Genomic DNA, 19,582 nt, shown 5'->3' with positions numbered 1-19,582 from the left:
ATTCACGGTGGCTGCCGTTGCACACGGTATATTAGAAGACGACCGATCGTGGTGGGATTGCGTGACGGATTCAGCGACGTTGGATACACTGCGGCAACTGCAGTATCTGCTCGTCACTATGCTGGTATTTTGTGAGCTGGCGCTTGGCGTTGTACGAGGTGAACGATGCAAACCTGATGGAGGATTTCCAAGACTTTCAAGATTCGACCACGTGAGTGCCACGTGTCTAGCAGCCATCGAGGATCTACTCACGGGAAATCGCCGGGCGACTACGGTTTGCCCCTCGCCGACCCTCCGTCTACTGGAACTGCTGCAAGACAACGCGCTGTTAAAGGCAATAGACGTGACGCAAGGTGGGCCCCACAAGTGGACGCCTTGAACGCCGAAATGCAAACGGTGTACGACTGCGTGATGGTGACCATCAACGACCAACGCGAGGTGTCAAAAACTTTCTTCGGTACCGGAAAAAATACGTTGTACGGATGCCAGATATAACTGGTAATGAAACGAACTCCAAAATTAAAGCAAGTGTCAGACATAACAGATCACTTTTCCATGGTATTGGAAATAGAAGTTATCAAAGCAAAGAGTATTTCAAATTGTAATGTTAAAATTATCGATTATAATGATCTAAACAAGTTATTTAAAAAATTATAGTGGGCGGATATTTTTAGTCGCAATGATTTTGATAATTGTATGAATATTTTCCTTAACAAAGTTGGTAATTTTTTCAAAATGTCAACAACAAAAATTGTGAACGCTTAAAATAAGAGGATTAGAGAATGAATGACAACTGGTCTTCTTTGCTCGGTACACATTTAACAATAATTAGCTTTAAAAGTAAAAAAATACCCTGATAATGTTAGACTTGCTACATATTGTAACAATTAATATAAAAATAAATTAACAACTACTATGCGAGCTGCAAAAATTAATTATTATAAGAAAAAATTTAAGGAGGTATCGTTTAGTACAAAACTCACATGGAAGGTAATTAAAGAGGTTTTAGGTAAGAATAATAAGAAGAATGATGATATTAAAGTTATTAAATTAGACGATAAGACTAATGATGTTAATAATGAGCCACTCAATATTGTAAATATATTTAACAATTTCTTTTTAAATATTGGTAACAGTCTAGCTTGCAATATTGAGGAGTCAAATTTAAGTATGAGGAGAATTTGACTTCTATATGTTTTAACAACCTATTTAATGAAATTATTGGATCGTATCGATAAATTAGAGAAATAGAAATAAAAAATTAGAAGGCGAAGTCCTGTCCTTACAGAAGTACCGGCCAACTTTTGACCTGATACTGATTGGGGAAGCCGCCACTGAACTCCTAGACTCCAGACAGAAACCGAAATCAGCCATAAAAAGACTAGGACAGCCAGAAATCGTTTGGGACCGCAATCCTAGAAAATTGTTGGTCCTCAATCTAATAAGTGATAAGTTTAAGGCTCATATGGTTGATTTAAAAGAATGTAAAAATGCGATCAGCCACATGATGAAGGATAAAAGAGTGAATCGGAATTATTTGCACGAAGTTGTGGATGATTTATTTGAAACAAAAACCAAAATTATGGAATAAAATAATGGGCAAGAAGTACTGAATACTCAATTATCTCTGTAAAATAATGAATGATTTTTAAAAATAAATTTAAATCATTGGGCTGAATACCTAGAATATTGGAATTTTAGTGTAGAAAAATAAATTAATTTACGTGGCCCAGGGATTTTTTTTTTTGTAATTGTGTATGATTTAACCATTTTTTTTTTTTTAATAATCATTTAACAGATTTTAGTATTGTGAATCATATCTTTATCTTTATTAACCCTTTGACGAGTGAATTATAAATGGCAAAGAGACTTTACGTATTAATATTATAATGTGTTAACTAAGTAATAGGGTTTAAACCTTGCAATGGCCTCTATAGACTCCATGGCAAGGGTGCCCAATTTATTTTGGAAGCGGGCTATAATTGCAATTACATTTAGCTGGCGGGCCGTGTTATGAACAAGACTTTCTTACACTTATAATTTATCTAAAATTCTATTTTCAATAGATACTTAATTAGATAAGACAGATAGGTATTTAAATTAAACAACATTTTAAATTTCACGTTTTAATTTTCATTTTTAATAATATTAAAAAAAAAAACATCAATGAGACCTATAAAGAGACTTATTAGCTAATAATTTTTCAATATCTGGTGATAAATCTTATGTTGATAACAACATCAATTCTGAGATATGAGGCGCAGTTAATGAACTACGATATTTATTTTTGACATAGCTTAGAGTAGAAAAAGCTTTTTCGCAAATATATGTTGATCCAAATCTGCTTGAAATCTGCAAGGCAAGATTACACGTTGCAGGAAAGTCTTCTTTTGGTACTAATTTCCAAAATTTTAATAAATTTTCTGAAGACTGCAGCTGTGGTTGTGATGATACAGTTTCGGTAAATATCTGCTTAATATTCTGGCTTAAAATTAACAAGTAAAAACACAGAATAAACGCAATTATTACAAAATAATTTAATATTTATCAAGTTATACGTATTAATATTACGACCGTAGCAAAAGGCGGGTGCGGAGCGACTGATTTTGGTCGCTATTCGTACAATACTTCGAATAACAATTTATTATCTTAACTCACCGATATACGACGACTACGTCGACGGACGGTCACGATAATCTATAAACATAAAAATAATACCGATTAACATCACGACAAATGCGGGTTCGGGTAAAACGCATCCGGTCGTCACCGGAAAACCCGATAACATTGCTGTGTGGAATGGTCCTAGAGCTAATTTGATACACACGCGTATATAAAATAAAATATACAACAAAATTTAAACTTAAAAGAAATATTAATAATAATTTAAAATGGCATAGACTATAGAGTATAGATGTTGGCGGGCAAATCCAAAAGCGTTGACGGGCCTGGGTTTGGGCACCCTTGCTCTATGGAGTCCATAGACCCTTCACAATCTAAAAAACTATAATCCCACCCATATAAGGTAGCAATTTGGCTAACATATCATAATTAGCATACGAGGCGACATCTCTTCGAACGGCTACACCTCAAGGACACATGGGTCCACGCGTTGATCATTATCAAAGGAGCCGACATCGTATATAGGGACGCTAAAGACATCGTTGCCGACAATGTTGCAGCACCATCACATCCGTGCAGAATGTCCGCATCAAGAAACACCGCATTATTGTAAGTAAATAAATACATAAATACAGTCGTTGCCAGATAAATTGAGACGGCGGCGGTGGCGCGATAACGGAAAACCTTCTCCGTACTTGAATATTATTACCGATCAATAAACCAACAATTGTCACAAAAATTATTTTACGATATTAATTTAAAATCAAATATTCTGATAAAAAATCTTTTATTTAAGAACAAAAAGTAGAAATTGTAAAATAATATAACTTAATTAATAATAATATAATAAATACAATTTTTGCACCGAGCCGGGTTTGAACTGGTGACTACGCGCGTTGTAGCCAACTGTCACACAGACCTTTGCACCACACTGCCAGCCACTAGTTTGGGCTACACTTACTAGAAAGCACCGCAACGACCATGTTGCGATGTTTGTTGTCTATCAATAAATTTTCTATATTATTATTGAAGAGCCAATCAATTTTTTCAACAAATTTTGAAGTGCCTGGAAATGGTAAAAGTAAATTGCATTCGTCATATTCTTTCATAATTATAAAATTGTTTTTCATTATCATTAATTGGTTTTTATCCTTTGTAGCCAGTTTGTTTACACAGACTGAAAGGCTTAACTGTGAATAAGCCCGACCAGCTATGTATAACTTTTATGTTCATGTCACTTAATAAATAGTCCAGTTAACGAATAGGTACATAGAGTGCGTGAGCAGGTAACTAAGCGATTCCTTTGGAAACTTGTTCAGGGGGCTTAGGGTGTTAACATGTCAAAAGTTCTGATACCTAGGTGGTGAGCCGGAAAGGGAAGGGGGAGAAAAGATACTCGTTTTGGGTTTTTCGATTATGGGGACCTATCGACTCCGCCAATGTAGCATTGATTCCGCCAGTATCGACTCCACCAGTTCAGGTGGTCTAAAAATAACCTATCGATTCCGCCACCTGCCAATTTTTACCTAAACATGGCAACTACTGTTGTCAACCTGTTTTCTGTTATAATAATAATAGTAAATCTAAAAATATTTCAACTATATATTAAAATATTAAAAATAAATAAATAATCAGTATAATAATTAATACAATACAATCGTTTTATACTATAAGACTAGCTCTCCGAGCGTCGCTGGGGGAGACTCCCAGACCCCCGGTGTCGGTTATGAGTGTTATGATAAGAAAAGTGGATAAGTGATAAGGATGTTGGATTAATGATAAGAATGGTGGATTTGTGATAAGGATAGTGGATTAGTTAACCGGAGAGCTGTAAGTTTTTTACTGCCTTCAAAAACGCCAAATCAAGTAATAGAATTCAAATATTTCGGATAATCATATAGCCACCTCGATTTATTTGGGGTCTAGCGGGTCAGTCACCTACCTCGACGTTGGACTTATATGTCTCGGCAACAGGTATGCAACGTTCAAAACGTGAAAACGTGAAACGTGAAAAAAATTGTAAAACATTTCGGGGGTCCATGAAAATCATATAGCCGCCGTCTTTTTATGGGTGTCTAGCAGGTCAGTCACCTCGAATGACGTTCGCCGTAGTAATAAGGGTAGGCTATCCGACTTCGTCGGATAGCGGACAATGTGCGACGGCCGGTTCCCGTCGTCAGGTATGCAATCCGACTGCGTCGAATCGCGGACAACGTTCATTACTGTCACCGAAAACGGAAAATTAAGTAATAAATTACGTGAAAAAAAATTCAAAACATTTCGGGCTTCTATGCAAATCATATAGTAACCGTCTTTTTAGGGTGTCTAGCAAGTCAGTCACCTCAGTGGTGCGGGTAGGCAATCCGACTTCATCAGATAGCGGACAATGTGCGACGGCTGGGGAACTTCGTCAGGTATGCAATCCGACTGCGTCGAATCGCGGACAACGTTCATTACTGTCACCGAAAACGGAGAAATTAATTACGTGAAAAAAAATTAAAAACATTTCGGGCTTCTATGAAAATCATATAGCCACCGTCTTTTAAGGGTGTCTAGCAGGTCAGTCACCTCAGTGGTCCGAGTAGGCAATCCGACTTCGTCGGATAGCAGACAATATGCGACGGCCGGGTCACGTCGTCAGGTATGCAATCCGACTGCGTCGGATATCGGACAGCTTTCTTTACTGTGAAAAAAAAATGTAGTCAGTCACTTCGAATGACGTTCGCCGTAGTAATAAGTAATTGTTGTCGTTATAAGTAATAGTCGGTATTTTGGCGGTATTTTGTCGAAGGCGGGAATTTTTGAAAATCATGTTTGCGTGTGTATCAATTAATGTCGATATAATGTCAATTAATCAATTTGTTACCTGCATGGGTTACCTGCGTTGACAATTAACTGCGCCGACGTCCCACAAACCGTTCTTAAACATCCGACTGCCGTCCGACGGACAACACGTGAGTATATTTTGTATGATTAATTTAATTTGTTTTTTTTTAAAACGTTCACCGCAGATCGCAGGTATTTATCAATCAGTATAATGTAACACATGCTTTCCGTCAGAAAATTAAAATATTTAATGTTTAAACTTAGATTTTTTGTAAGCACCTGTCCACGCTTTCCGGCAAAGTTGTTAAATATCTACACTGTGTCTACGTTGTACAGGTCGGGGAGAAAAAACAAATATATTGCGCTGACATACTGTAAATGTTGCATCTTTTTTCTTTTTAGAATGAATTATATAAAGATAAACTTTAATGCGGCGGTGCAAACCATAAACATGAGCACCGCCGGCCGAGACCACCGTTGCCGCGCGCCACCCGCCGGCTGAGACCGCCGTCGCCGCACGCCATCGCCATCCACCGCCGCGAAAGACACCCCCCAAACGCCGTAAGTACATAGATGATAGGGACATTTAAAAGTTTACTATTAATTAACACCTACATCGTGTTTCAGGATGTTATAGATGTAATAACTACGGGCACAATGTCCGGCAATGCCTCGGTGAGTGTATATCGCATTTTCATAATAAAATAAAAATAAAATTAATAATGTTTGTTATATTTATAGCCCCCCAAACACCTAGGAGAGCACCAGCCACACAACGTGGTGGGGGGGTTGAGTTCCGTTAGGATAAGGCCGCCGCGGAGTCTGAGTGCAAGGTCGACACGCACTCAGACTCCCGGTCCCCAACCTATCGGAACATCAACCCCGATGGCATCAACCGTAAGTAATATTTTTAATCCTAATAGTGCTAAATAAATACAAAATTGTAAGATATGAATGCACACATGTGGTATTGGAGAGACCACAGTTAGTTGTGAATTTGAGAATACCTTTTAATGCCATGTTTAATTTGTTTATATAAATTGTAGACGTTGTATGAATCGATGGCTGGTGGCACGTGTGAATCGGCGTTGCGGCAGTTGGAGGCGCTGATCATATCAACACCGTAAGTTGTCAATTGGATAATTTTTTTGTAATGCCATTATCCTAACAATATTTTTTCCTATAATATTTTTCAGATCTCATGAATAAAAACTTTTTTTTTTTCACATGTCTTATTTTTATTTCTTACCTTAATATAATAATCATGGTTAACACATTAGTTAATAGTAGTAATATTAGAGTATAATAATATGAGTAGCCTATGTGTTAGATGTACAATTTCTAGGGTCTGATGTGATATGTTTACTTGTGTAATTATGTATTTGAATAGTTTGTGCCATTGGTAGATGTGTATCACAAAAATAGGCAGTGTAATACAAAGAACACCAACCAATACTGATGTATCATTATAATACGGTGACGATACAAATAAAACTTTAGGCTATTAAATATAAGTCATGAGTCGCCTTGCAATATTATTTTTATTCTTACATAGACGTTACAAATTATTTACAAATTACCAGTAATTCTAAGTGATGAGAGGTAAAATAGCTTATAGTATTGAATTGTGTCAAATAGTAATGTAATAGGTAGGTAATAATAATAATAAGGTAGGTAGTAAAATATTGATGATACAATTAAAACGTTACCTATCACAGTAAAAACAATACAAACATAACAATACAGTCTACTTGAAACTAACTGATATTTGGACTATTATTTAAAATAATTCATAGTGATTTAAATCACAAAGTTCTTGACATAGGCGTTTAAAGGTATTATATTATACAAACATTGTAATGAAAATTGGTGGTCAAATACCAATAAAATATTGAATATAATTAACTATACATTACAAAGTAAAAACATATGTAAAAAGTTACTTAATAGCATAGTATAACAAATATAAATACAATCACTGTATAGGATTGTGAATGAAATTTCAACTATAATAATATTATATTAACAGATATTTAGATTAATATAAAAAGTTATTGCAAATTGTGTTTAAAATTTAATATTATATAAGTAAAAGTAAAAATTATATAAGTAAAAGTAAAAACAAATTTAAAAAGTTACTCATACAGACATAAATATCAAATCCATTGTATGATATTAATACTAACAAAACATATAAAAAGGTCAAATAATTTAAACTAACGTTAGAAAGTTACATAATATTATTTAAATGTTTTTTTTACATTTCATTACATTGACCATGTATTTTGAAGTAGGTATAAATAAATAATTATTGACAAATGTATTTGTGACTGTACAATATTATAAAATCCTAACAAACCGTTTGACATTAGTTACGAATACACCTTTGAGTATTCGCATCCAGAGAGACCACGTGGAGGTTGTCAAACTTTCTCTCCACATCACCTAGACTTGAACATCTGGTGTGACGCTAGACTTGATCATTGAGCGTCACCTAGACTTGATCATTGAGCGTCACCTAGACTTGATCATCGAGTGTCACCTAGACTTGGATCATTGAGCGTCACCTAGACTTGATAATCTAGCGTCACTTAGACTTGATAATCTAGCATCACTTAGATTTGAACATCGAGTGTCACCTAGACTTGATCATCGAGCGTCACCTAGACTTGATAATCTAGCGTCACCTAGACTTGATAATCTAGCATCACTCAGATTTGAACATCGAGCGTCACCTAGACTTGATCATCGAGCGTCACCTAGACTTGATAATCTAGCGTCACCTAGACTTGATAATCTATCATCACTTAGACTTGAACATCAAGTGTCACCTAGACTTGGATCATTGAGCGTCACCTAGACTTGATCATCGAGTGTCACCTAGACTTTATCATTGAGCGTCACCTAGACTTGATCATTGAGCGTCACCCAACCTTGATTATCGAGCGTCCGCTAGACTTACACTTACCATTGTCAACACATAATGCATTACAGAACTTCCCTGTACACAATGTTCTTGGTGACGAATCGCCCGCTATCATCGGCGTACATGCCAACTCTCACGGACTGTGCGTTTCTCATCCTCGAAAACGCTACAGCTGCCCGTGCGTGAACACATGCGACGTCAGTAGCAAACCTACCCTGTCGAACGTCTGACCCTGCGACTTGTTGATAGTCTTGGCGAACGACAATCTCACCGGGAATTGAAGGCGCCGCAGTAAGATGGGCAGGTCGTCCTCACCACTGGACGTGAGCGGTATCTTGGGCACGACGATGTCGTCGTCCTGTGCTTCACCGCCCAAAATCCTAGCCTTGAAATTGTGACGCCGCAGTTCATTGACCACCAACCTCGTACCGTTGCACAGTCGTCTCCTCGGATCGAGATTTCTGAGCAACATCACGATGTACCCCACCTTCAACGTCAGCCGGTACGGCGGCAGGCCGTCCGGTTCCAAGCTGTTGAGGAACTCGGTGGGAAAATTGGCCACTTCGTCGGGATCGTCCGCCATCATGGTGTCGACGGCGGTGTAGCTCATCTGAGCACCGTCGACGCGCTCCAGCACGTCTCTGTTGACACCTCTACAGTCTTCGTTGGTGGGACACACAACGATTCTCCGAGCGAATTCGTCGACGTTGGCCAACGACATTTGCTGCGGGTACACGAAATCGATCAAATCATCAACGTCGCATACCATTTGCCGCGGGATTTGCACGGTGTTCGGAACGCCGTCGACCGCGGGCAGTCGGCCGTTGCCGAGCTCAAGCAACCAAGTCGCAAAGTCCGCGTCGTGGTCCGCGCGCATGTTCTGGACCAGATTGAAGCGCTCCATGACGCGCCAAAGACCGTTTTCCTTGATCGACGACATGACGATCTCGGCTCTCGTCCCTCTCCGGACCACGGGCAATATCTGCCTGAAGTCGCCGGCGAACAGCATGGTTTTACCGCCGAACGGTAATTCCGATGCCATGACGTCCCTGAGCAGGCGGTCCACCACCGTCAGTTGCAGTCCCGGCGACATTGGGGCTTCGTCCCAGACGATGAGCGCCGCGTTGCGTATCTTCTGCGCTCGCTCGGACTGCATGGTGACGCTGGACGTCGAGTCTTCGGTCAGCGTGCCGAAAGGCAGTCCGAACGTCGAGTGTACGGTCATGCCGCCGTCCATGAGCGACGCGGCGATACCGGTGAACGCCACGCACAACACCTCCCGCTGCGGAGGTCGGTGCCGAAGCGCCCATATCAGACATCCGTACAGCGTCGTTTTTCCGGTACCCCCGGGTCCGTCGACGAAGAAAGTTTTCGCCACCTCGCGTTGGTCGTCGACGGCCGCCATCACGCGGTCGTACACCGTTCGCTGTTCGGCGTTCAAGGCGTCTACTTGTGGGGCCCACCGTGCCGCCGCGTCTATTGCCCGGAACAGCGCGTCGTCCTGCAGCGGTTCCAGTAGACGGGGGTCGGCGAGGGGCAGACCGTAGTCGCCCGGCGATTTCCGGTGTACACGAAGTAGATCCTCGATGGCCGCCAGACACGCGGCCCTCGCGCGGTCGACGTCTTGGAGACGGCGGTTGAAGTCCTCCATCATGTTTGCTTTGTTAGCCTCGTACAACGCCAGCGGGTTTGAGGGCTCGCAGAACACCAGTATAGTGACGAACAGATACCGCAGCTGCTGCGGTGTGTCCAACGTCGCCGATTCCGTCAAGCAATCCCGACGTGAATCTTCGTTTCATTACCAGTTATATCTGGCATCCGTACAACGTATTTTTTCCGGTACCGAAGAAAGTTTTTGACACCTCGCGTTGGTCGTTGATGGTCACCATCACGCAGTCGTACACCGTTTGCATTTCGGCGTTCAAGGCGTCCACTTGTGGGGCCCACCTTGCGTCACGTCTATTGCCTTTAACAGCGCGTTGTCTTGCAGCAGTTCCAGTAGACGGAGGGTCGGCGAGGGGCAAACCGTAGTCGCCCGGCGATTTCCCGTGAGTAGATCCTCGATGGCTGCTAGACACGTGGCACTCACGTGGTCGAATCTTGAAAGTCTTGGAAATCCTCCATCAGGTTTGCATCGTTCGCCTCGTACAACGCCAAGCGCCAGCTCACAAAATACCAGCATAGTGACGAGCAGATACTGCAGTTGCCGCAGTGTATCCAACGTCGCTGAATCCGTCACGCAATCCCACCACGATCGGTCGTCTTCTAATATACCGTGTGCAACGGCAGCCACCGTGAATGTTTCGTGAACGACCCTGTCCACTGTCCTTATGTCTTGAAAGTACTGCGGGCCTCTTCGGTTCAGAAGAAGCAATCTTAAGTGGAAACGGCCCAGGTCCAGTCGGTTTTCTATCCGACTATCCGAGCCAACTTAACGTTTGTCATCTGATTCCGTCGCGGCAACCATTTTTGACATTTCTTATAAGTATATTTTCTTTATTACGTGGAATCTACCTAGTGTAATGCGTCGGTATTTCGTAGTACAAGTATTGTCAAGCCATCACGTCGGTTGCGTTGAGCGCGAAGAACTGCCGGAGTTTCGTATGAAGTACAGCTCGGTTCTGTGGCCCTTCTTCTGCTTGGCCCGGCGCAAAGTACACATTCTGACGACCCTCCGTTGAACAGGAAGTCTGACGACCGTGTGACTTTTGCCGTGCAATTTGTACGAAAACAACCGCCAGATGCCTTCTGGTGGGCTGACATATCTTGAGTTTACGTAACTGAAAATTAATATTGAAAAGATAACTAACAATGGCTCTATAGATGATACCGTCTGGTGTTGTGATTGGTATTATTATTATTATATAATTCAAGTAAATGTAATTTATTTTTTGTTCTGTAGACACATAGCATTGCATTACAATGTGCATATGACGAAGAATCCCTACAACCGTTGAACGGTGTTTAAACGTTTGCCATACAATAAATGTGACTGATATATTATGATGTTTTGATAAATAAATGTCGTGAAATCAAATTGTTAATGTCAACTCGAGTAGCTAAATATAATCATAGTATATATAAAATAATACAATAATTAATTTTAATGTTAAAAATAAATTAATAATCAATATTTTGAGTCGGTTTGAAAATAGTTTTTTTTTTCATTACACTTATTGGCTGTTTTTCGAGGTTTTTATGGTCAATATCATATTTTAAAATGTCCGTTAAAGATTCGTTTATGTATATTTTTGCATTACACTTTTTACTAACACATTTCCACTTATTCGCAAATGAATATTTCACAGTTTGTTATAAAAATTTTTTCATTTTGTTAAATAACTAAGTAATTTTCTTGTTCACCAGCTACGATATCGAAATTCATTATTACGAAGTATAGTGACACGGGGATAGATCGAGACTAACCAGATTAGTGTTGGCCAATAATATTAGTAGTTAGATTATCATCAATTAGCGATAACATTTTTATACAGGTATTTCATATAATATTTATAATATAGCTATGTAAGTAAAATAAAACTAACATTTTTGTTCAGGAAGATTATTTTTTCCCTGGCGGAATCGATAGGTTGATTTTAGACTACCTGCACTGGTGGAATCGATAAACCTTATCCCCAAGTATAAAAAGGTCTGGCGGGATCGATGAAACCCCTTCGCTTATATCTCGAAAACAGTGCATCGGAGGGAAATTTTTTTTATAACAAAATAAAGCTCATGAAATTATCTAAATCTTTTAAGTTCTACGTTTTTTTCAAATTCACAACCGTTTTTGAGATACACCTTCGAAAAAAGTAGGATATTACAAAAAAAATCATTTTACCTCACTATAATCGTCAAACAATCCATCATATTGTATAAGGTTTAAAGGTATAGGTTTTATATATTATATATTCATAAAAGAAAAATATACGTAGAAAATAAGTTGTAGATATTTCAATTCCCTTTCAGAATATATACACATTAGGGTGTTCCTTAATTTTCAAATTTAATAACTTTTTTGGCTCACCCCCTAAAAACGTGTGTATGCATATAAAAATGAATTACGAAAAATATTGAGGCAATCAAACTAGGTTAACCCGTGCCGAATTGAACCTGAAGTTTGAATTAATTCAAGTTTTAAATATTTATGAGAATTCCTTATATTTTTTTAAATATTTCGCAAACCATTGAGTAAATCGAAATTATTTATATAACATGTTTTAAATAAAACAAAATTGTCTATAAATTATCTCTTAACAAGATTTTAATAGCTTCTACTGTTCTTGAGATATATTGACTTAAATATATAGAAATACCGTATTCTGAAAATGTTTACTGTTAAATCTAAAAATATTGTAAATAATGAAAATTTTCATTAGATATTATTGTGGCTGACAATTTTATAAATAACTTTATCGTATCGTATGTTTATCGTTTAGATTAACCTAGATAGAGCTTATCTTAATCTCCAACAAAAGTCTAGTCACTTATTTAGTACGAATCGAATAGTCGTGTTATGCGTATCGTGTGTTTAGTTTTGTGTTCATGACAAATAACTGGCGAAATTTATCGAAAAAAAGAAAATGAGTTTATTTCGATTTTGGATAGTCTTTTTGATATTGCGCATTCGGATGCATTAAATATAATAAAAATTAATGAGGATAAACAATTTTTAATAAACCAACGTCTTCCCGGGCGACCTGGATGTCTGAGTGGTGTTGATAAAAAAGAAACAATTAAAGAAAATCGTAGAGAAATCCGAAAATCTATGGAATTAAACAAACAAACTCGTTGTTGTGAGCAAATGCAAATTGCATCTACTTCGGTATTTAATTCTATGCAGTTGAATGAAGATGTGGAGAATGAGACCGATAGTTCAGACAATTATGAAATATCTGACACGGAAACAAGTGTTGCACAGGGAGAAACTCAATTGTCACCATTGAAAAAAAAAAGGCGAGGAAAAATAAATTTTATTTCACAAAAATTAGCTGGAGCTTTGGATAGGTGCAAATTAAGTGTTCGTGACTCAGTATACGTTTTACAAGCAACATTAGAGGCATTAGGATTCAACAACGATGATTATATAATTAATTCAACTTCTATTCATAGAGCACGAGAATTGTACCGTTGTGAACGTGCTAAAATGATAAAATCACTGTTTCAAGAATCTCGCCCAAGTTATGTTATAGTTCACTGGGATGGAAAATTATTACCTAATATTCACGTCAAAAATACGACAGTTGAACGACTTCCAATTATTGTAACTAGTAAAAATATTGAACAAATCATCGGAATTCCAATACTTCAGAGGTCAACCGGTGAAGAACAAGCCACCGCTGTATACAATGCGTTAAATGATTGGGGTTTATTGGATGTTGTGCAAGGTTTATGTTGTGATACTACTTCATCCAATATAGGCCGTTTGAATGGAGCATGTATTCTTATTGAACAAAAATTAGACAAAGATTTACTCTACCTCCCTTGCAGACACCACATATACGAGTTGGTGTTAAGAAGTGTTTTTGAAACTAAAATACCACAAGTAACTACAAGCCCATCTATTCCATTATTCAAAAATTTCCAAAAAAAATGGATTGATATTGATTCTAGTAGTTTTATAAGTGGATTAAAAGATCAATATTGTAGTAGTGCCATAGAAAATATCAGAGAAGATATTCTTAATTTTGTACGAAGTCAATTAGAAATTAAAAATTCACGCGATGATTACAATGAGTTTTTAGAATTGGTACTAATATTTATTGGTGGAAATTTTGAAAAAAAAATTAAAATTCATCCACCGGGTGCAATACATCAAGCTCGATGGATGGCTCGAGCAATCTATTGTTTGAAAATATTTATATTTAGGCATCAGTATCATATTTCTGCCACTGAGAAAAAAGCGATTGGGGAAGTTTGTATTTTCATCGTTAAATTTTATGTCAAAGCGTGGTTTACTTGTACATTGCCAATAAAAGCTCCAAACCTAGATTTACAATTTATTAAATCTTTAAAATCCTACGAAATAGTTGATAGTCAAATCTCCACAGCCGCTATCAAAAAATTATGTAATCACTTGTGGTATTTAACTGAAGAAGCTGCTGCTCTATCGTTTTTCGACGAATCGATACCTTTTGAAACAAAAAAATTAATGGTAAAAGCTCTTAAGAAAAAATCATCCATTAACTCGACTAAACGGCTTACACTTCAACCATATCAGATTGATGAAAAATTTAATGGTGAGTATATTATTTAAAATAATAATAATATAAATTAAATAATAATACAATTTATTTTTACATTTTACAGAAATGAATATTGATAAATTTATTTCAGAAAATAGCCTAAAACTATTCACCAGATTTGGTATCGATACAAGTTTTTTACAATACGATCCAAAATCGTGGGATAACCATATCAGTTTTGTTAATGGTAAAGAATTAATAAAATCTCTAAAAATGGTCAATGATACAGCTGAAAGGGGCGTGAAATTAATGGTGGACTTTAATGAAGCGTTAACAGTCAACGAAGAGCAAAAGCAATATGTACTACAATGTGTTCAAGAACACAGACAAATGTTTCCAAATTGTAAAAAGGAAACATTAAAAAAATTATATTAATTTAAATCATTAATTATATACTTCAATAAATAAAAATATTTCATAATACATTAACTCTGATGACTATTTAGTATTTACCATTAATAATAATATGTTTATATAGTTTTAACAATAGAAATTTTCAGAATACGGTATTTCTATCTATTTAAGTCAATATATCTCAAGAACAGTAGAAGCTATTAAAAACTTGTTAAGAAATAATTTAAAGACAAGTTTGTTTTATTTAAAACATGTTATATAAATAATTTCGATTTACTCAACGGTTTGCGAAATATTTAAAAAAGTATAAAGAATTCTCATAAATATTCAAAACTTGATTCAAACTTTAGGTTCAATTCGGCACGGGTTAACCTAGTTTGATTGCCTCAATATTTTTTGTAATTCATTTTTATATGCATACACACGTTTTTAAGGGGTGAGCCCAAAAAAATTTTGCAATTTTTTTTTCATCATCTATAGCTAAGGAACACCCTAATACACATATGTTAATTACTAATCTTCTACCTGCCTAAATTTACAGCTATGTTACGCACTTGTAAGACGGAGACAACACGTGCGGGTATCATGTCCTCTTAATGCTTCAATATTATGTTCTACGAGTCCTTCAGCTGTTGATGTAAAAAGTACGCCAATTAACTAATCCTATTATTTTAGGTAAATTGAGTCTCAACTTATATAATTGAATACAACTGACATCAATACATATAATATTGTTATTATGTGTTTTTAAATTTAATAATTTGAGAATATTTCTGGTTAGTATACTCATCGTCCAATTAACTTTATTCATCAATTAAAACCTGTATAAGTACCTAAGGATCTTCATATAATATAATGATGATTTGACTCCAGTGAAACCAGTCATATACAGTAGATTTTCCATAATAACCGATATAATCAGGTTATTTAAGAACATTTAACTTTCAACATCAGTTAGAAGCGCTGTAAGTACCTACGTTTCTTATTAAAGAAATAATGGCGATTTGTCTCACTCGCTTTGATATCAACTCGAATAAAGGGCAAAGCTTTTGCCAGCTGTGTAGCCAGATAGCTCACAGGACGTTGTCTCACACACGATATGGACGCATGGCGAGTCTAGCAAATTATTTACATTTTACAACAATCATCTGCATGTGAGCCATAAAATAAAGGTAAAAGCATAAACAGCCGCGATATCAGCCAATACAGATACAGAACGTACCTACGCAAGATTATCGTTCATTATTACACCAATAAACACAAACAAACATATTCTTAATACAGTGTAAAACAAACAAAACGATCAACATACATAGTGTCTGTTCACATTTCCAATAGTAATAAATTACTACAAAATCATACAATAATCATTTACTTATCTGTGTTTTGACATTTTATAATTTTTTATTTTTTATTTTTCTGCGTAAAATATTTTCAACAAAAAATACCGTATTGGGAAAATTATCACACGGAAAAAATATCTCACTAGAATACTAGAATGAGCATCCCATGGCACGATCGTAAAATAAAAAGATCACGACACGTCAGTGGACAAATAGAAAATGATTATGTGGAGCGGACTATAAGGAACGTTTCATGGTAGATGCGTCGACAACACTAGCGCCGAGAGCGGTTTAAAACGCAGACAACATGGGAAAGTGCAAGCGTTGATTTCTTAGATCAGCGGTTCCCAACCGGGGGTACGCGTACCCCTAGGGGTACTCACGATCATCTCAAGGGGTACGCGACAAAAAATTAAGTAATGGCGGAAAAATATTGAATTTGGTTAATTTAAAACTATTCATTTCAATCTCGGTGGTCACGGGGGTCACCGGCCAGTTTTCGTTGCCCGGACTATACATAAAATACTATCTTATAATATTATTATACTATTATACTATTATAGAATACAGATTATATAATATTATTATATGGTAGGTTGCGGTGATGTTGGTGTGTATTGAACTTCGGCCGGTCCGTTATCGACCGTTATCGCACATTCGTACACACGGGTAAAACTTTACCCGTTAATTTTATATTATATTAATATATTGGAATCAGTATGTCGATTGCTTTCAAACTGTGATTGTTGTATGAAAACTTTTCTTTCGTTATTTTCCATTTTTTTCAAATTATTGTCGGTGGTTGCTTAATATTTTGTAATTTATTTTAAATAAGTACATTGTGATAAATATGGATCAATGGTTAAAAACTGGTGCAATAAAAAAACTAGACCAAGTTGGAGAAAATATTCATTTAACAAGTACCTACTTCTCTAGACTTAGCTAAAGATTTGTTACAACATACAGAAAATGCACAGTCTTCAGTTCTTCAAAAAGGTAAAAAGAGAAAATACACTGATGAATATGTAAAATATGGATTTTCATATGTAGGAGATTTTGACTATCCTAAACCTAAGTGTATTGTGTGTGGTGAAATATTTTCGAATAGCTGCATGAAACCTTCTCTGCTCTTAAGACATTTAGAAACAAAACATGCTGATTATAAAATTGGAAATCTTTAGAAACTAGCGCTCTAGTGAGGAACTCACGTACCATTTATTTGTGATATATTTGATGTTTAATAATACATGAAGCATAGGAACTAGAGATCAGCCCGGTCCCGGGTCAACCCGGACCGGACCGGATCCGGGTTAGGTCCGGTCTGGGTCAAAATATTTTATATTCTTGGTTTAAGTGTTCGGTTCGGGGCACAGTCATATTATAATGGGTTAGGTTTGGTTATATGTTTTTTTAATATAACTGTTTTTTAATATAACTGGGTATGGTCCAGTCCGGTCTTTTTTATATTATAATGGATATTTTTTGGTCTGGGTTAATCAATTTATATACTTGGAAAAATGGTATTATTTGTCAATTTATTTATAATGATTTATAAATAGCATTTGTTTGTATTTCTTAAAATATGGCCATTCGCTCGTCATGCCCTTATCGGTTATTAAATAATAATAATAATAATAATATTATTATGTTAAATATGTTCCATCAATACGGGAAATTTTAAAAATAAACGTTGTTTCTTGTTTACTGTCGAATGTCGAATATAGTACCAGTGTCTAATAGGTACTTAGTAGTCACAGTCACTAGTCAGTACGATACTACGATGCGTGGATAACACTGTGCCACCAACATAAAGGTAAGCAGTAAGCATAATAACCATTTTGAGTACCACTAACTATTAAGTATTAGTTATAAATGTTATAAATTGTTAGGAATAATAAATTAAATATTAATTACACACATAACACATTGATAATAAATAACTTATCAGTTGTCAACCAAAGTTTACGGATTACTAAAATATAATGTTATAATAGGTAGTTATAAACTTATAAATTAAGTTTGTATTTGTAACTGTAAAATATGGTGTACCTATTCAGTACTGGTATTAATATAGAATTATAATTTATAAATCATATCAGAAAAACTAGAATCTTACTTCTTAATTCTTAGGTGATCAAAAATCAACAATCTTATACAATAAACTATAAACTATATAGTAATACCTAATATAACTTATATTGTTATATAAATATATACTTCTTAATTCTTAATTATTTATAAGATTATAAATTTATAATACTTTTCAATTAGCAGCATGCACATCTAAAACAAAATGTTTAACTTTTTTTATTTATTACTTATTAATTTAGGTAGGTACTTATTACTTAATATTGTAAATTGTTTCAGAATTAAATTTTAATTTATCTCATAATTTTAAGTGTGAGATTTTGAAAATCTATAGTTTTAATATAGTTTAAATATTATTATATGATTGTTATCAAAATAATGTAAATTAATTTTTAAGGTAGTACACATTTTTCAAAACAAATAATATAATGAATTTAAATTGTGAAGATTATAATCTTTGTAGTTACTATAATATATTATGAATTTATGACTACCTATTGACTAGCCTTGGCTTGAAAAATACAAAATTAAATATAGAATTTATAGTATTTAGCTTATTTTTATTTACATTGTAAGAACTAAGAAGTAAGAACCGCCCCAAAACAGTAGACCATAAGTAATAATGGACTGCGCCTAGCTAATGTATGTTATGACTAAAGACCGGATTTAATTGCATTAAAAACACTCAAAAATTGCATAATAAAATTGTATAATTGCACCAAAAATCACATAAAAATTGCAAAATAAATTGCACTATAAAAATGCAAGTTGTACCTTTTTATATATTTATAAATATTAATATTACATTTTTGAATTAAAAAATTGATGATTAAATACATTTCCAAATTATTTTCATTAAAATTAAATCTTCTATTACTTAAATTATGTTTGTACAACAAAAAACTACGTTCTACGTCAACACTCGTTATTGGTGCATATTTAAAACAATTTAATAAAGTAGGCGTTATATTTAAATTAACATTTGCTTTACATGACATGACTTCATAGTAACACTTTAGAGTTTTATACCCTTCATTTTTTTCAATTATGTACATAATTTTTTCCTTAATTTCTTTCCCATTTGGACCAGGAATATTTGTTAAAATATCTTCAATTTTTCTAAAAATATCCATACTTTTCAGTAGTTCACAATTAGATTCTTCCAAATTTTTTAAATT

The 19,582-nt window shown here is 35.6% G+C and overlaps 2 protein-coding genes across 2 annotated transcripts; one reads left to right on the top strand and one right to left on the bottom strand.

The window, feature by feature from the left end:
- Positions 1 to 8,540: 8,540 nt before the first annotated feature.
- Positions 8,541 to 9,467, bottom strand: LOC132951386 (ATP-dependent DNA helicase PIF1-like). Its single transcript, XM_061023200.1, has one exon. It carries the CDS (start codon positions 9,465 to 9,467, stop codon positions 8,541 to 8,543), a length of 927 nt encoding a protein of 308 aa, XP_060879183.1.
- Positions 9,468 to 14,525: 5,058 nt separating this feature from the next.
- On the top strand, positions 14,526 to 14,994 carry LOC132934476 (uncharacterized). The gene is made up of 2 exons (XM_061000776.1): positions 14,526 to 14,613; positions 14,684 to 14,994. The coding sequence occupies exons 1-2, from the start codon at positions 14,526 to 14,528 to the stop codon at positions 14,992 to 14,994; spliced, it is 399 nt and encodes a 132-aa protein (XP_060856759.1).
- Positions 14,995 to 19,582: the final 4,588 nt, after the last annotated feature.

This window comes from Metopolophium dirhodum, chromosome 1 (assembly GCF_019925205.1).
Source record: "Metopolophium dirhodum isolate CAU chromosome 1, ASM1992520v1, whole genome shotgun sequence".
Taxonomy (NCBI): domain Eukaryota; kingdom Metazoa; phylum Arthropoda; class Insecta; order Hemiptera; family Aphididae; genus Metopolophium; species Metopolophium dirhodum.
This window is presented reverse-complemented; position numbering and strand designations above follow the sequence as displayed.